This window comes from Eriocheir sinensis, unplaced genomic scaffold, assembly GCF_024679095.1.
Source record: "Eriocheir sinensis breed Jianghai 21 unplaced genomic scaffold, ASM2467909v1 Scaffold880, whole genome shotgun sequence".
In the NCBI taxonomy this organism is placed as follows: domain Eukaryota; kingdom Metazoa; phylum Arthropoda; class Malacostraca; order Decapoda; family Varunidae; genus Eriocheir; species Eriocheir sinensis.
The window spans coordinates 57,146-73,690 of NW_026112253.1; the positions used below are offsets into that span (position 1 = coordinate 57,146).

Consider the following 16,545-nt stretch of genomic DNA (forward strand, 5'->3'; position numbering starts at 1 on the left):
TGGACTTGATAGCGTGCCTTCTATTGTCCTTAAAAACTGTGCTTTCGTACTGACACCATGCCTGGTAAAACTCTTTCGCCTCTGCCTGTCAGCATCTATCTTTCCTCCCTGCTGGAAGTACGCCTTCATACAGCCTGTGCCTAAGAAGGGTGACCGTTCCAATACCTCAAACTACCGCCCTATAGCTTTACTTTTCTGTCTATCTAAAGTCTTTCAATCAATCCTTTACCGGAAGATTCAAAAGCACCTTTCCACTTCTAACCTTCTATCCGATCGCCAGTATGGGTTCCGCAAGGGGTGTTCTACTAGCGATCTTCTTGCTCTCTTAACTGACTCTTGGTCATCCTCTCCTAGCCGTTTAGGTGAACATTTCTCAGTTGCGCTAGACATATCGAAAGCCTTCGATTGAGTCTGTCACAAGTCTTTGCTTTCTAAACTGCCCTCTTACGGATTATATCCCTCTCTGTTCCTTTATCTCCAATTTCCTTTCCGGCCGATCTATCTCTGCTGTGTGTGTTCTTCCCCTAAACCTATCAACAGTGGTATTCCACAGGGTTCTCTTCTATCACCTCTTCCTGCTATTCATCAATGATCTTTCCATAACAAACTGTCCTATCCACTCATACGCTGATGATTTCACTGTGCATTATTCAACTTCGTTCAACAGAATACCCTCTCAACAGGAATTATATGACTCCAGACTGGAGACCGCAGAACGCTTAACCTCAGACCTTGCTATCATTTCCGATTGGGGTTAAAGGAACCTTGTGTCCTTCAATGCCTTAAAAACCCATTTCTCCACCTATCACCTCAACACAATCTTCCAAACACCTATCCCTTATCCTTCAGCAACACTTTGTCACCTTCTTCATCACTCGGTCTATCCTTAGCTCAAAATCTCAACTGGAAACTTCACATCTCCTCTCTCACTAAATCAGATTCCTCGAGGTTGGGCGTTCTGTATCATCTCCGTCAGTTCTTCTCCCAGCACAGTTGCTTTCCATATATAAGGGCCTTGTCCGCCCTCGTATGGAGTATGCATGTCACGTGTGGGGGGGCTCCACTCACACAGCTTTTCTGGACAGAGTGGAGTCTAAGGCTCTTCGTCTCATCAGCTCTCCTCTTACTGACAGCCTTCTACCTCTTAAATTCCGCCGCCATGTTGCTTATCTTTCTATCTTTTATCGATATTTTCATGCTGAATGCTCTTCTGAACTTGCTAACTACATGCCTCCCCTCCTCCCGCGGCCCCGCTGCAGACGACTTTAACTCATGCTCATCCCTATACTGTCCAAACCCCTTCTGCAAGAGTTAACCAGCATTTCCATTCTTTCATCCAGTTCACTGGTAAACTCTGGAACAGCCTTCCTTCGTCTGTATTTCCTCCTGCCTATGACTTGACCTCTTTCAAGAAGAGTGTATCAAGACACCTCTCCATCCAAAATTGACCTCACTTTTGGCCACTCTATACTAATCGCTATATGAGAGCAACAGTTAACGGGCTTTTTTTTACATCTTCTTTTTGTTGCCCTTGAGTTGCTCTCTGTGCTGTAAAAAAAAATAGTGACACTCACCGCAGCCCAAGTGTTCCCTCCTGGCCTGCGTTCCGTCCTCCAGCACCCATTTGTGAGTCGACTCTTCGCACCTCACCAGCACCTCGTCCCGGTTCCCGTCGGCGTGGTAACCCTCCTTGCAGGTCACTGTAGCCTGCACGAAGGTCAGAGAGTGTTATAATCTATTTAAATGAAGTGTTACCGTGACCCCTCAGCAGTGTTTGTCAGTGTGATGAAGGTAAGTCAGATGTGTTGGAAAGGAACTAGTGTTTGCAGAGGAGAGAAGAAAGAGCGCATTGCGTGTTTATTACTTGTCCTTCTAAGATATGGCTAATAGAGTGATGTTTGATAAATCTATTCATGGGGCATAAATTCGAGGTATTTGCATTGTCGATCACGGAGTATGTTGAGTAATGTAAAGGTGGCTGGCTGTGCCCATAGAGTTTGCCGCGTCACTGCCCAGGTAACGCCCTTCCCGTAACACATTTTCTCCTTGTAGGAATTGGAATGTTGGTGGTAATCTGGTGGACATCTTGCTGAAAAACACTCTGCTGATGATCCTGCTGGTGCTAAACTTGACAGGACGCTACCAAAGACTTTATATTGTTTACATAAAAAAAACAAAAAAAAAAAAAAACATCGGTGTAACAACGGATTTGTTTTCTAAGCTCCAGAAAGCAGTCGGAAACTTTGCGAAAGAAACTATAATGTGTGCAGGTGCTCCAACTACCCCACCCCCACCACCACCCCCACCCCACTACCCCCACCACCACCACCCCCACCCCACTACCCCCACCACCACCACCATGACGAATCTCTACACTCTTATAGGACTCACCTCAGTGTCCTTGTGCTCGCCGCGGCAGGTGATGGTGTCCCGGTGGTATTTTATGTGCTGGTACTCCTCCAGGCGGGGCTCCGGACATCCCAGGTGGTGCACTGCGGGGCAAGAGGAGTGGTGAGAAAGTCCACACACCAAGCTGGAGGATACCTAAGACTGTACAACTCTTGGGATGACTATATCTGACAACATTGTGAAACTGACACTTCTGGATTACAAAAAAAAAAGTATTTAAAAATTAAGAAATCCCAGTTGCCCAATATAACGTAAGGGATCGTAACCAACTATATTCATGTATAGAAATCGGTAACATTGTCAAGAAAAACACGAATCCCACTTAAATAATGGTGATATTTTAAAAGCGTTGGGAATATTTGCAATGATGGCTGTAGTGACTTATGAATGAGATGATTATTGCGGTATTGGTGACTGGCTGATAGTGAGTTAGGAGTGAGGAGTCTGCTGCAATGATCGTGACTTTGGTGCACGGCGTTTCTAAGTGGCAGTGTCAGGTACGAGGAATCTGCTGCAGAGACAGTGACAATGACTCACGGATGAGGTGTTCGTCCTTTGCGGAGCTGACGGGGATGAAGTTGCCGTCCGCCTTCATCACGCCGACATTCACTAAGAAGCTGACGTCCTCAGGCGTGCGCGAGTCCAGCTGCAGGAGGAAATGTATGTCAAGGCTTGAGAGGCCTCTCATCGGGTCAGGGACGGGGGGGAGGAGGGAGGTCAGGGATTGGTCCGGGAACATAAGAACATAAGAACGTAAGGAGTCTGCAAGAGGCCGGTTGGCCTATACAAGGCAGCTCCTGTACACTCAACCCCACCTTACCTCACCATCCATGGCTTTATCTAACCTCTTCTTGAATGTATCTATGGTATTGGCATCCACAACATGGCTCCCAAGCCTGTTCCATTCGTCCACCACTCTATTGGTGAACCAATTCTTGGCTATGTCTTTGTTGAATCTGAATTTGTCTGACTTAAAACCATTGCCACGCGTCCTACCTGGCTCTTTTACTCTCAAAATTTTATTGACATCCCCTTTATTAAATCCCTTCATCCATTTATAGAATTCGATCAAGTCTCCTCGCAACCTTCGCCTTTCTAGGACTCCTAAGTCTCTCTCACGCCCAGACCTGCTTAGAGGAGTGTCATTTAAGGAGTAATTGTGTAAGGTGTTATTCCTACCTACACTCAAAATGCTACACTTCCCGACATTGAATTCCATCTGCCACTTCCCCGGCCAATCATATAGTCTGTCAAACTCATCCTGGAGAACGGTAGCGTCGCTGTCTGATTGGATTACTCTACCGATCTTGGTATCATCTGCGAACTTACTGACATCACTACTAATTCCTGTGTCCAAATCATTGATGTAAATAATAAAAAGCAGAGGATCCAGCACCGACCCTTGAGGGACTCCACTCGTAACACTGCCCCATTCAGATTTTTTTACCATTGATTTGCACTCTCTGCTTCCTATCACTAAGCCACGCCCTGATCCAGTTCAAAACTTTCCCATCTACGCCGTGAGCCTGTAATTTTAGTAATAGCCGGTGATGAACATGATGGGTTCTGCCCTCCTCACCCACCTCAGACCCTACATCAATGACACCTTCCCACCACAGTGTGCCCCCTGTAATAAAACGCTTTCGATCGGAGTACGAGGCAGCGAGTCGGCCTCTCGTGTATTACTGTGATAGGATGGGCGTGCCCCTCGTCCTCTGCTCCCTGCTCGGGTACGGTCATCCAGATGTGATCAATAGGCTGATGACTTTCCTGAAGGAGACGAACTTGATCGGTGAGTTATAATTTACGTCATGTTTTTTGGTAGCGGTTATAATTTCTTAGAGTATGCTTGTGTAGGGCTGAAAGTAATGGATGCTTGAATGAATGCTGTATATTTCTATGTACCAATATTGTAAATATACATATATATATATATATATATATATATATATATATATATATATATATATATATATATATATATATATATATATATATATATATATATATATATATATATATATATAGCCCTTCCGCATGTCCTTGTCCTACCGACACAGCTTTGTGATAGGCCCCAATACTAACACTGTGGCATTGTACGTATGTATGAATGGTTGAGTGAATGGTGTGCATGCAAATCTGAAAACTAAATAAACAAACAGGAAAACGAAAATTATAAAAAAAAAAATCATTTGACCATTAAACTGGCCTAATAGCCACTATCGGCTGGTGGCAAAAAAAAAAAAAAAAAAACGGGAACAAAACTCGTGCGGCATGACGCAGCGACCATCGAAGGGATCAGCCTCATGATCATCTCTCTCTCTCTCTCTCTCTCTCTCTCTCTCTCTCTCTCTCTCTATATATATATATGGTAGGCGGTGGCTGAATGGTTAACGTGCGGGTCCCGTATACACCGCGCCATGGACGACGTCGGTTCGAATCCGCCCGCTACCACCTGAGATTTTTCAGTCACCGCCGAGTGGCATAAGACTACCCTCATGGTGGCCTGAAGACCAACCATCCACCCGGACTCTAGAAGAATCCGTCCAACTTAATCAAGAATGATTTGGCTCCACTATAAAATTTGCCTGCGCCATGACGGGCTTGGGCCGACCTCCAGGCCCATGAAAACAGGTTACTGGCGCTACAGGCAAGACATAATATATATATATATATATATATATATATATATATATATATATATATATATATATATATATATATATATATATATATATATATATATATATATATATATATATATATATATATATATATATATATATATATATATATATATATATATATATATATATATATATATATATATATATATATATATATATATAAGGCTTTGGTCTTGCCGGTGCAATCCTCGTCTCACACACAACTCTGGCGAGGCGCCGCGACCTGAGCACCTCAACAGAACACTCAGATCTTTTAAGTCAAAATGAGACTGACTTGATTTCTACCATTTCATACTTCAAAAAATTCCGTTTCATCAGTTTGATTTTACATGCAGTGGAGGGGTGTGTTTTTATAAGCTAATTATCTCATGTCGATCAGACAGGGCGGCCCTAAGACTCCCGCACCGAGCTGAAGAACACCCACCTGGAAGGTGAAGTCGGAGTAGGAATACGTGACGGACCCGTTGTCGTGATTCACGGTTCGCCAAGAAGTCTTGGGGATTTCGTCGTAGAAGCCGCCCGTGGATATGGAGTATAGGCCGGCGCGCACCTCGGGCTTCGGGAACATGGCCAGCGTGGAGTAGCTGGTCGTGTAGCTGCAGTTGGTGATTTTGGTGTGGAGGGTGGAGCGGTGCGATACACTGTCTGTCGGAGCAACAACACGGCCAAGCACTTCAGCACGAAGTTATCATAAAAAAACAAAGCAAATGACGAAATAAGCCCATCTCCAACATCAAAGATGATGCTCTGACCGTCTAACGCAACCAATATATATTTTTCCTCATTCGTCCTTAATTTCCTGCTCTGAGGAAAAAGTAGTTGTCTGAGTCATAAGGAAAAGTTTAGTTAGTCATGAATGTTGAGGGAGAGCAGAAGGTGAGGCGCGTGCGTCGAGACTCACCCACGATGAGCACCTCCCAGGGCGCCGTCGCCGCCTCCTCACCGTTGCTCGCTACAGCGCGGCATGAGTACTTGCCGCTCAGGTCGTACCGCAGCTCCGTCAGCTGCAGCGCCCCGTCGTTTCGGCCCAGGTTCACCACACCCTGCAGCCGCCCGCCGGCTGCGGCAGAAGGAACCGTCAGGAGGGAAGGGACAGCTGCCTCACAGTTCACCTGATCACTATTCCTGATGCTCGAAACTGATGCAGCTCATTCTCCACACAGCTGTGGCGAGAATACTCATTCTCGGTATTCTGTATCCTACTGCAGCCTGTTTGTACTCAAGTGGTCAGTCGAGTAACTACAGTATATAATTAACTACTTCACTGTTAATTTTCCCACCAACCCTGATAGTCGATATTTCAGCTTAACTTTTCTAAATGAACTAAGGTGGTCAGTCAAGTTACTGCGCTCTACTTTCTAGACTCAGCAGCAAGAAGCGTGTGTAAGCGCCCGAGGGCTGTCGCGTCACGCCCCTGTGCCCCTCAAGCGGCGTGCGGAGAGCCTCAGATGAGGTTTTGGCTCCTAACAAACCTTTGCTTGCGCCGGGACCCTCCCAGTCAAAGGTTCCCACGTTGGCCCCGTCAACGATGAGCTCCCACGACACCCGTGACAGCTCCTCACCGGCCCCCAGCTCGAAGTCGCAGCTCAGGAGACTGTTGTCCGGCGAGGCTCCTTTCGTGAAGTTGATGAAGCGGTTGTTGTTGGGGAGGGTGACGGGACCCACCGTCAGGGCGGAGGAGGAGGCTGGGCACGCGAAAGGGAGAAGGCAGACAAAGGTACTTGAGAATGGAGTAAAAGACAGACAATAATGTTAAAGAATAAAGAAAAGTCTGAAGTGAATTCTACTTTTGTTCTACCCATTCTTCGACAACACTCAGCTGTCACCTTCTCCAACACTAAACATCCCCGGTCTATCCTTAACTCAGAATTTCAACTGGAAACTCCATATCTCCTCTCTTACTAAATCACCTTCCTCGAAGTTGGGCGTTCTGTATCGTCTCCGCCAGTTTTTCTCCCCCGCACAGATGCTGTCCATATACATGGGCCTTGTCCGCCCTCGTATGGAGTGTGCATCACGTATGGGGAGGCTTCACTTACACAGCTCTCTTGGACAAAGTAGAGACAAAGGTTCTTCGTCTCATCAACTCCCCTCCTCATATGACAGTCTTTTACCTCTTAAATTCCGCCGCCATGTTGCCTCTTTTTCTATCTTCTATCGATATTTTTATGCTGACTGCTTTTCTGAACTTGCTAACTGCATGCCTCCCCCCCTCCCACGGCCCCGCTACACTCGACTTTCTACTCTAGCTCATACCTTTTCTGTCCAAACCCCTTATGCAAGAATTAACCAGCATCTTCACTCTTTTATCCCTTACACTGGTAAACTCTGGAACAGCTTTCCTTCGTCTGCATTTCCTCCTGCCTATGACGACCTCCTTCAAGAAGAGTGTATCAAGACACCTCTCCACCCGATATTGACCTCTCTTTTGGCCACTCTTTACTTGTGTCTATTATGTGAGCGGTGAGTAGCGGGCGTTTTTTCTACACTCTTTTTGTTCCCCTTGAGCCACTCCTTTGTTGTAAAACAAAAAAGTGTGTTTCTACAGTTCTTGACTATCTTTTACATACCTCAAGTTAAAGTTTTACTGTTGATCTTTTCCATGTTGTGGTGTTTTCTTTTGTTGTTTGGCAGCGTTATTTTCTACACAAGAAAACTTTGTCGAGTATATCGTAAACAGACAAATCTTTCGTGTGTGAGGTTTGAAATTGACTTGGACATCTTCCGAAAAAAAAAAGAGAGAATATCATGCTATTTCATCAATGGGGCACGTGGGAAGTAGGGATTAATTCGTTCTTTTAACAACACCGATGATAAGCTAAAAAAAAAAAAAAACATTATCAACCCGATTCACAGGGTCAAATGCCAAGTGAGTGGGAGGTCTCCTGGTGCCTCGCGGGTCAAGGTCACGGAAGATACCCACTCCCGAGTTTGGCACACACAATTAATGAATTACAACCGACGTCCTCTTTAGTCAACCTGATTCGCAGAGTTAAGGATTGAGAGTGAGTCGACTTCGTTTATCAAGGTCACTGCTATATCAAGGTGACTTTCGATTAGTTAATGTTTAGAGTGCAGGTTTAAGGTTTTCTACAATACAATAATTTATGTCCTTATTTTAACCTTATTTGCAGAGTTAATGACTGAGAGTGAGTCGGCGCCTGATCTCTCATCTGTATCAAGGCCACGGTCGCTATCAAGGTGACTCAAGCAGGTATTGTTTAGAGTGCGGGGTAAAGCTTCTCTGCACACAATTCGTTCTTTATCTTAACCTTATTTGCAGTTTTTATTGCTTCCAGGGGGCGAGTCGTCTCTCTAACGTTCGTTTATCAAGGCCACTGAGGCTATCAAGGTGACTCTCAGGCAGGTGTCGTTAATTAAGAGTACAGTTTCAGACGTTCTTACTTTCATAATATTCGCGGAGGTGAGTATTGTAGTTCATGAGTAAATCGCCTCTTCCAGTCTTTTCTTTCAAGGTGACTCTTCGATCAGGTATTGTTGAGAGCATAAGAAAACGATGAACAGGAAAGGAAAACAAGGAAAGAGTGAAGTTAAACACGGAGCGGCCAAGTAAACGGGGTGAAACATAGCAAAGGGAAGCAAGCGGGTTGTACGTCGACAAAGGCAACTCCTACAGACCCGGCGTGCGATAAGGAATAATCTGTCTTCGGCGTCATCCACAAAATTATCTCGCTGCCACCTGCTTCACAAACACAATTAGCGAGAGAATACCAAGTCGTCTTCTAATACCTGGTCGGCCAAGGTCACGGCAGACACCCACTTTCATGCAGGTGATCCACGTGACATTCGACCAGGTGTTGTTAAAATTCTAAGAGTCATCCGCAAAACTTTCTCGCTTTCACCCGATTCACAAAGGCAATAAGTGAAAATGTACCAAATTGTTGCCCGGTACCTGGTTTGCCAAGGTTACGGCAGGCACACACTTCCATGCAGGTGATCCAGGTGACACTCGGTCAGGTGCTGTTAAAAGCATAAGAACACTCTCTCCTTCACCGGATTCGCAAAGACAATTAGTGAGAATGTACCAAATCGTCTCCTTATACCTGGCCGCCCAAAGTCACGGTAGGCACACACTTCCATGCAGGTGATCCAGGTGACATTCGACCAGGTGTTATCATGAGAGGTTATGAGTAATCGTGTCCCAGCCTTTTATCCTTGTTCATTCCTCGTCTCTCGGCCCAGGCCCGGCAGTACACTGATAATAGAGGCTTTGTGTCCTTATCAGTGATATATGTGTATGAATCCACTTCTCCTCTGAGGGACACTTTCCCAGATCACTGCCAGAAACCTCGAAAATTCATTGAAAAGTGTTTTGTGTTTATGTATAAGTTTAAGTTTGAGGAAGCTATGCGAGAAATCTTTTAAAATTCATTGTATTGCGTTCGGTGTCCGTAAATATTGTAAGTTGAGATAAAAGTTTTGTCGCCCTTTCCTTTTCCTCTTATTGTCTTCTTCTTTCCATCTTTCACTGTACGTCTATCAAATTAGTGTTTTTTTTATTTATTTCCTCTTTCTTTCTTTCTGTCTATCTAGTTTGTTTGTTATTTTGTATTTTCCTTTTTTTCCTACTTATAGTTCTCTCTGCCCATCCGTGTAATTAGTTTGTGTGTGTGTGTGTGTGTGTGTGTGTGTGTGTGTGTGTGTTCCTGGCATACACTACGCTACCCACTCCTACGCATGAACGATGTAGTCGCGCCTGTGGTATGTCGGGCCTATGAAGGGTAAGCGTATTGGATGGATGTATAATGAATACTGATGCATAATGTGTAAGTAAGTAATGTAAGGATAATGTGAGGAGGACACAGGGCGAGCCAGGGCGAGTGAGTTGTTTGCAGCGCCTAAAAGGCTTAGATAAGGAAGGGCTCATGGTTGTTCCTGGGGTCAAATGAGGGGCCAGAGACAGGTTCGCCTCTAGCGGGAGCACAGACGGGAATAAAACGGCGTCAGAGGTAGACGGAACGGCCGAGTATCTGTCTCCCACGGCTGACGAGAAAGAGAGGAGATGCAAAAGCTGTCATTAGACCCTCAATGTCGTGAGTTTAAGAGTGCATTGTTAATGGTCTGCTGGGATAAGGTGACATTTGTTATACTCGATGTGCCTGTATCAAGTATCTGTTATGCTGTGTCGTGTGCTGCATGATGAAGTGAATGTATCGCTTATCCCGCAGGTAAACCGTATTAAAGCGAGTGTACGACAAGGTCTTGTGTGATTAATCCTGCTTCAGTCTCAATGGCGACTACAAACGAATTAGAAGAGACGGCGCCCACCAAGGAGACTATAGTACAAATATAGTCTCCTTGGCGCCCACTCTCCATCCCCAACCGATGGTGACACGCTGAAAATAGGCGACGCTGATGACAGATTGCCACTCCTTATCACGCGCCGGGGATGTAGGAGTTGCCTATGTCGATCTACCCGCTACACTTCGTCCCGTTTCACCCTGTTTCACGTAGCTATTACCTGTTTTAACCTCACTCCATCTTTGTCTTTCGTTTCATTGTTTTCGTCTTCCTTTTTCCTGCTGTTTAATCTGTTTCACCCTGTTTCACTTAGCTGGTGCCCATTTTAACTTCGCTCCATCCTCGCTTTTTCTCATATTCATCGTTTCTCCAATGGTTTCTCTCTCTTTCCCCTTCATATTAACCGTTTTCTTCCTTGTTTTCTCTCTGTTTACTCTGTTTCATCCTGTTTCACGTAGCTGGTGCTTGTTTTAGCCTCACTTCATCATTGTTTGCCTTCATATTCATCGTTTTCTTCTTCGTTTCCCACTTTTCCCTCCATTATCATTGTTTTCTTCCTTGTTTTACTCCCGTTTCGTTTATTAACTTGTCCCCGTTGCATTCTGCTCCTCCAACCTCTGATTTTTGCTTCAGTGCTCTGTTTCACCTCGCTCCTCACTCACTTCCCTTTATCTCTCCCCGTTTCCCTTAATCAATCCACGTTTCATCTTGTTCAACCTCTGTTTCGTTCCACTCCGGGTTGGTTCACTCAGCCACGCCCCTTCTCGTTTCACCTTTGCCCTCCTCTCCCTGCCCTGCCCCTGTTTTGTTTTATCTGTCCTGTTTCACCCTGTCTTATCTCTTCTCTCCTTCACCTTACCCCGTTTCACTGTGCTCTACCTCTACGTGTCTTGCCTTTTTCCTTTTAACCTGTTAATATATCTCTGTTTTCCTTTATCGTTCCCATTTTTCTATTCGTGTTTTTGTTTCCACTCATCCTCCCACTTTTCATGTCCCTTCATCCTTTGGTAAGCTTCATCTCCCTCTGTTCCCACTTCTCTTTACTCCATGCCTGTCCCACTGCCCCATATACCCCCCACACCTTTATCCTTTCCCTTTTCATGCTCCTTCATTCTTTGCTAAGCTTCACATTACTCTGTCCCTGTTTCGTTTCACTCCATTCTTATCTCACACTGCCATTCACCATTCACTTTGTCATTATAAATTAAGGGAACAAGCAGTCCTAATAGCATCCAGTGTAGCCATAATGAGGTAACAGGTAAACAAGGAGGTAGCTCGACTCACCCAGTGTAGCCAGAACGGCGAGGACAACCTGCCACATCTTCATCCTGCCGGGAGCTTGGGACAAACCAACACAACCAGAAGTAATACGATGTTGAAGAGACGCTTCCAGCCACCACGACCACTCTGACGACCTCCCGCTGAGAGTTCGAGTCACGTACACTTAGAAGCAGACCATGACGTGATGATTGAACCGCTGGAGGGACTGACTAGCTGGCGGACAGGACGGGAACTAGAACCAGGGCCTCGAGTGGGTAGAAGGAACTGGGAGTGTGGGATTGGCTGACTTAGTGGCATGATAAGAGGCTCGGCTTTGGAGGAACATCACCGGCCGGCCGGATACGATAAGATAAGCCGTGAGTCAATTGATAGGGATTTTTTTTTTCGTTGAATTTCACATCTGCGGGTTTGTTGAGGTCAAGAGAAATGAAGAAAAATAGGTTGGTTGTTTATCCGCTTTCTTTATAATGATCGTTTTTTTTTTAAGTGACGATGGACAGAGAGAGAGAGAGAGAGAGAGAGAGAGTTGAGGTAGGCTATTATCGTTTTACCACCCACAAAGCTGAGAGAGAGAGAGAGAGAGAGAGAGAGAGAGAGAGAGAGAGACTTGCACTAACCCACGTATTATCGCCCACGGATTAGACAGACTCAAAGCAGGATACGACACCAAATCCAACACCTTATATTCCTGCGGCGGGTACACCCTCCTAGCATCGTGACGGAGGTGCGCACTGGGGCGAGAGTTAGTTCAGCAGCATTTTACTTTTGGTGGATTCAAGAATAACAAAAACTGGACAAAAATGCACGTTAGAACAAGTTAGGAATAGGTCAATGAACGCGCGCAGCCATCACCCACGCAATGATACTAAGTCCGCAAGTCCATCCATAGAAGATTTTCCGTGATTCCATGTTCTTAACCCGGTAGCAGCGATGGGCCAAATTTGCGGCTTTACCGTGAACCAGCGACGGGCCAAATTTCTGCCATGATATAAACCTCCCAAAATAGATGATGCATAAACTGATCACACATGCGTTGATATATATTATGAAATGGTTTGCGTGAGTGATGATTCTCATTATTTTACCTAGAGGGGCCTTTAACCTAACCTAACCTAACCTAGCCTAAGTAACATGACCCCCGCAGCTACCAGGTTAAACGTATCGGGCTCCCATTACTGGTTTCCAAGGCCACAGGAAAGATTAACCGGGTAAGTATGCAAGACAATTAGTAAAGCAAGAATACATTAGACAAACACACACACAAAAAAAAAAAAAAACACAAGACCCTCCTGCGTCACTTTCTCTCCACCTGCCTCACCTTCAATCAAGCAAAGGAAGAAAAAAAAAAAACTGTAGTTGTTTGTTTTATTATCATTCTTAACCTATTTGTTTGTGTGTACATCAACATTGCGTAACAAAAGAAAGAAATAGTTCAATAGATTACTACAGTCATCTCAGTTTTCATACATGTAACATATGTAATTAGTCACAGGTAATTACACACCTTTCACCTTGCATCATGTCACACACACACACACACACACGCACACACGCACGCACGCGCACACACACGCACACACACACACACACACACACACACACACACACACATACCCACACTTGTAACCTGAAAAAAACATTGCTAATATATATATATATATATATATATATATATATATATATATATATATATATATATATATATATATATATATATAAATCTACTAATACAAAAATAAATATATATTCTTTGACTACTTTTAAATAACTCAATCTTCTTAGACTCACTTTCATTACCACGATCACTTATTTTTTATTTTATCTGACGTCGTTGTTTGCTGCAATTCCTATCTACAGTTTTCACTCACAACATTCTAAGTCAAAAAGCCTAAGAAATATAAAGAATAACTAGGGTGGAAGTTATCATTAGGTTATTAGATTAGTTATTTGGATGAGAGAGGTATGAATGTTAAATTAGATATTCATTACCAGCATCATCATCATCACCATCACCATCATCATCGCATAATACCTTTAATGGCCGAGCAGATGGATTGTCAAAACAGCCCCAATCGTGACCACTCTTCCACTCTGTTCTTGGCATAATGGTTCAGCCCTCAACTTTGACCTATCGCATCGTGGGAGCTTCACCGAAACACACTCACGAGATACGCTAGCTGGCCATATTCCTACGTATTATTAAACATTTCAGCGCCCAAGCACACACATACACACACACACACACACACACACACATACACATACACACACACACACACACACACACACACACACACACACACACACACACACACATTTGACAAGGCTTTCTCGTGAACGCGGTTAATCTCCTTTGAGGTCTTGGGACAAAGTTGATATTAGAGGCGAAAATGCGTCTGAGGATACCGATTAACTAAGCTGCGTGTGATCTGTTAATCCCCGTGTCTTAGTGGAAGATTTATTCACACGAAGCGATGCAGGAAGGTAATGGCGGGTGTGAATAATTAAGAGAAATAAGTACAGGTGAGTAGTGTTGGCATACCTGCAGAACACCTCATGCAAGTGCAAACTCTCAGGTGGGCAACTAATTATACACCTGTGACGTGTTTCTCACTAGCGCCTTTCGTGTGTGTGTGTGTGTGTGTGTGTGTGGGTGTTGGTTGGGTTTGGGTGGTTGGGTGAGTGGTAGAGAAGAGAGGAGGGTGGGATGAGAGGGAGGAAGGAAGAGAAGAGAAGGAGAAAGGGAGGGAGGGAGAGAACATAAGGAGGGAGGGAGAGAGAAAGAGGGAGTGAAAGAGGGAAAGACGGAGGAAGGAAGAAAACAGTAGAACATAAGACCATAAGACGAAGGGAGGTAGGGAAGGAGAGAGGGAAGGAAGAGAGAGATAGAGGGAGGGAAGAAAGGAAAGGAGGAGGGAGAGAGAGAACATAGGAAAAGGAGAGAGAAAAAGAGAGAGAGAAAGGAAGGGTGACAGCGAATAGCAAACAGACTTATCACAGTACACACTTGGAGCAGCACAAGACTTACTGCTATCACTCCATATATCATTCTATCACCACGCCAGGGGGCACACAGCATAACATAGCATACCCCGGCACCAAACAGAGATACCGAGATGGGAAATACGTGGCCGTGAGCGATCAGTTAAAACCGCAACGAAATGATATACTTCCTCAAGCCTTGCCTCATCACCTTACCTCGTTGATTATCATTGGCCAAGAGAGAGGGAGAGAGAGAGGATGTGGCGCGCGTGAGGCGAGGTTATTATGTTATGAGGCATGTGATGGCGTGGGGATGGCGTGGGAGGGCTGTGTTGGCGTGTAGGAAGATGTTTAAAGGTTTATGTGTGGGTATTAGCGTATGGGAGGGCGTGTAGGGGGCATGTAGGTATGTGAAAAGGCATTGTGTTGGCGTGGAAGGGAGTGGGAGCGTCTAGGAGGGCGTGGATGGAGTTTATGAGCGAATGGGCGTGTAGGGAATCGTTGAAGAGGCGTGTGGATGTGTAGGATGGTAATGACGAGGTGTGTTGGCGTGTAAGAGGGAGTTGAAGAAGTGTGTGGGCGTGGTGTAGGGATGAAATAACAAGGCGTGGGTGTGCGTAGGAGGGCGGTGATAGGTTTTAGGGCGTGGAGGCATGTGGGTGAGTGGCGTGGCGTGGGGGAGGCGTGGGATGGTATGTTCGTATGTCGGTGATTATTGTACAGTGCACCCCTCCCCCCCCCTCCTACCCACCTGCCTCCTCCCGCTAATGGCCTCGATTCACCTGCCTCACGTGACGGAAGCGAAAGGTGAAGGGCTCTCCTCTGCACTAACTCACACTCTCTCCTCCTCCTCCTCCACCTCCTCTACTACTACTGTTGCTTTTTTTTTCTTCTTCTTCTTCTTTTGGTCTGTATCGCTTTAATCGTTTCCTAGGTCCTCCTCCTCCTCCGCTTGATTGTTCCTCTGCTTCCTTAGTCTCCCGTCGACCTCCCGTTTTCTCTGAGTTAACTTTGCTAATGGTTCTTCTCCCGAGACTTTGATTTCACTGGTGGTCATTGTATTCATCATCGAAGTATTGTTTTTATTTTATTTTATTTACGTGCGTACGATTATTATCTCTCTTTTATTGGTGTTTTCTCTCTTCCTTTTTTATTGCATTTTTTTTATTTACTGTCAGACATTTTTCATTTTCTCTTTCTTTTATTTTCTTCTTTATTCTTTTTTGCATATTTTTTTATTTCCTGTCATTCGTTTATCAGTTTCTCTTTCTTGTTGTTTTCTTTCTTCTTTTATTGCATTCCTCATTTGCTCCCATTCATTTATCACTCTCTCTCTTTTCTTGTTTTCTTTATCTCATTTTCTCCTTTGTTGTTTACTTGCAACAATATACTGTCAATCAATCAATCATTTGTGTGGTGATCTGTTTTTTCGTTGCCAGATTTTCCTCATCCACGGTCGGTCAAACGCTTCTTCACTGCACTAGCGAATTCTTTAGTAAAACATAATAAAATATAATCACTTGTATACTTGCTTATAAATAGACTAACAATTAAGGGTTGTCTTACGCTACTATCACACACAATCACGCCGCTTATAAAAATCAGAAACGGCATAACTCGTTTGGTACACTATTTTGTTTGCCATCTTGTGTTGCGGGTCACGGAGGAGACGCAACACTCATACCCTCGAGTCTACAGATTCTCGCGGCCCAGGACGAGGAGGAGGAGGAGGGAGACGAAAAAGAGAGAGGAAGACAAAAGGGCAGATCTGGGACTTCCACCTCCTCCGCTTTCGATGTCGGTCTTCACTGTAAGATAAGAAAAAGAAGGCCAAGTGTCAGCGTTTTGAAGTTCGTTGAATCATTGCTTTGTTCTTTATTGTTATGCACGTGTTATGTGTGAAGAGATAGATAGATAGCGAGAG

The 16,545-nt window shown here is 44.7% G+C and overlaps 1 protein-coding gene across 1 annotated transcript in view; it reads right to left on the reverse strand.

Annotated features, from left to right (window-relative positions):
- LOC126994803 (uncharacterized) overlaps positions 1-16,545 on the reverse strand; it is a 31,720-nt gene that overhangs the window by 2,793 nt on the left and 12,382 nt on the right. Inside the window, exons 9-17 of the mRNA XM_050854083.1 lie at positions 16,318-16,429; positions 13,508-13,527; positions 11,643-11,801; positions 6,569-6,781; positions 5,998-6,156; positions 5,521-5,741; positions 2,947-3,055; positions 2,392-2,492; positions 1,575-1,707 (exon numbers count right to left, since the gene is read on the reverse strand). Of these exons, the coding sequence (XP_050710040.1) occupies positions 1,575-1,707; positions 2,392-2,492; positions 2,947-3,055; positions 5,521-5,741; positions 5,998-6,156; positions 6,569-6,781; positions 11,643-11,801; positions 13,508-13,527; positions 16,318-16,429 (1,227 nt within the window). The remainder of the gene's footprint in view (positions 1-1,574; positions 1,708-2,391; positions 2,493-2,946; positions 3,056-5,520; positions 5,742-5,997; positions 6,157-6,568; positions 6,782-11,642; positions 11,802-13,507; positions 13,528-16,317; positions 16,430-16,545) is intronic.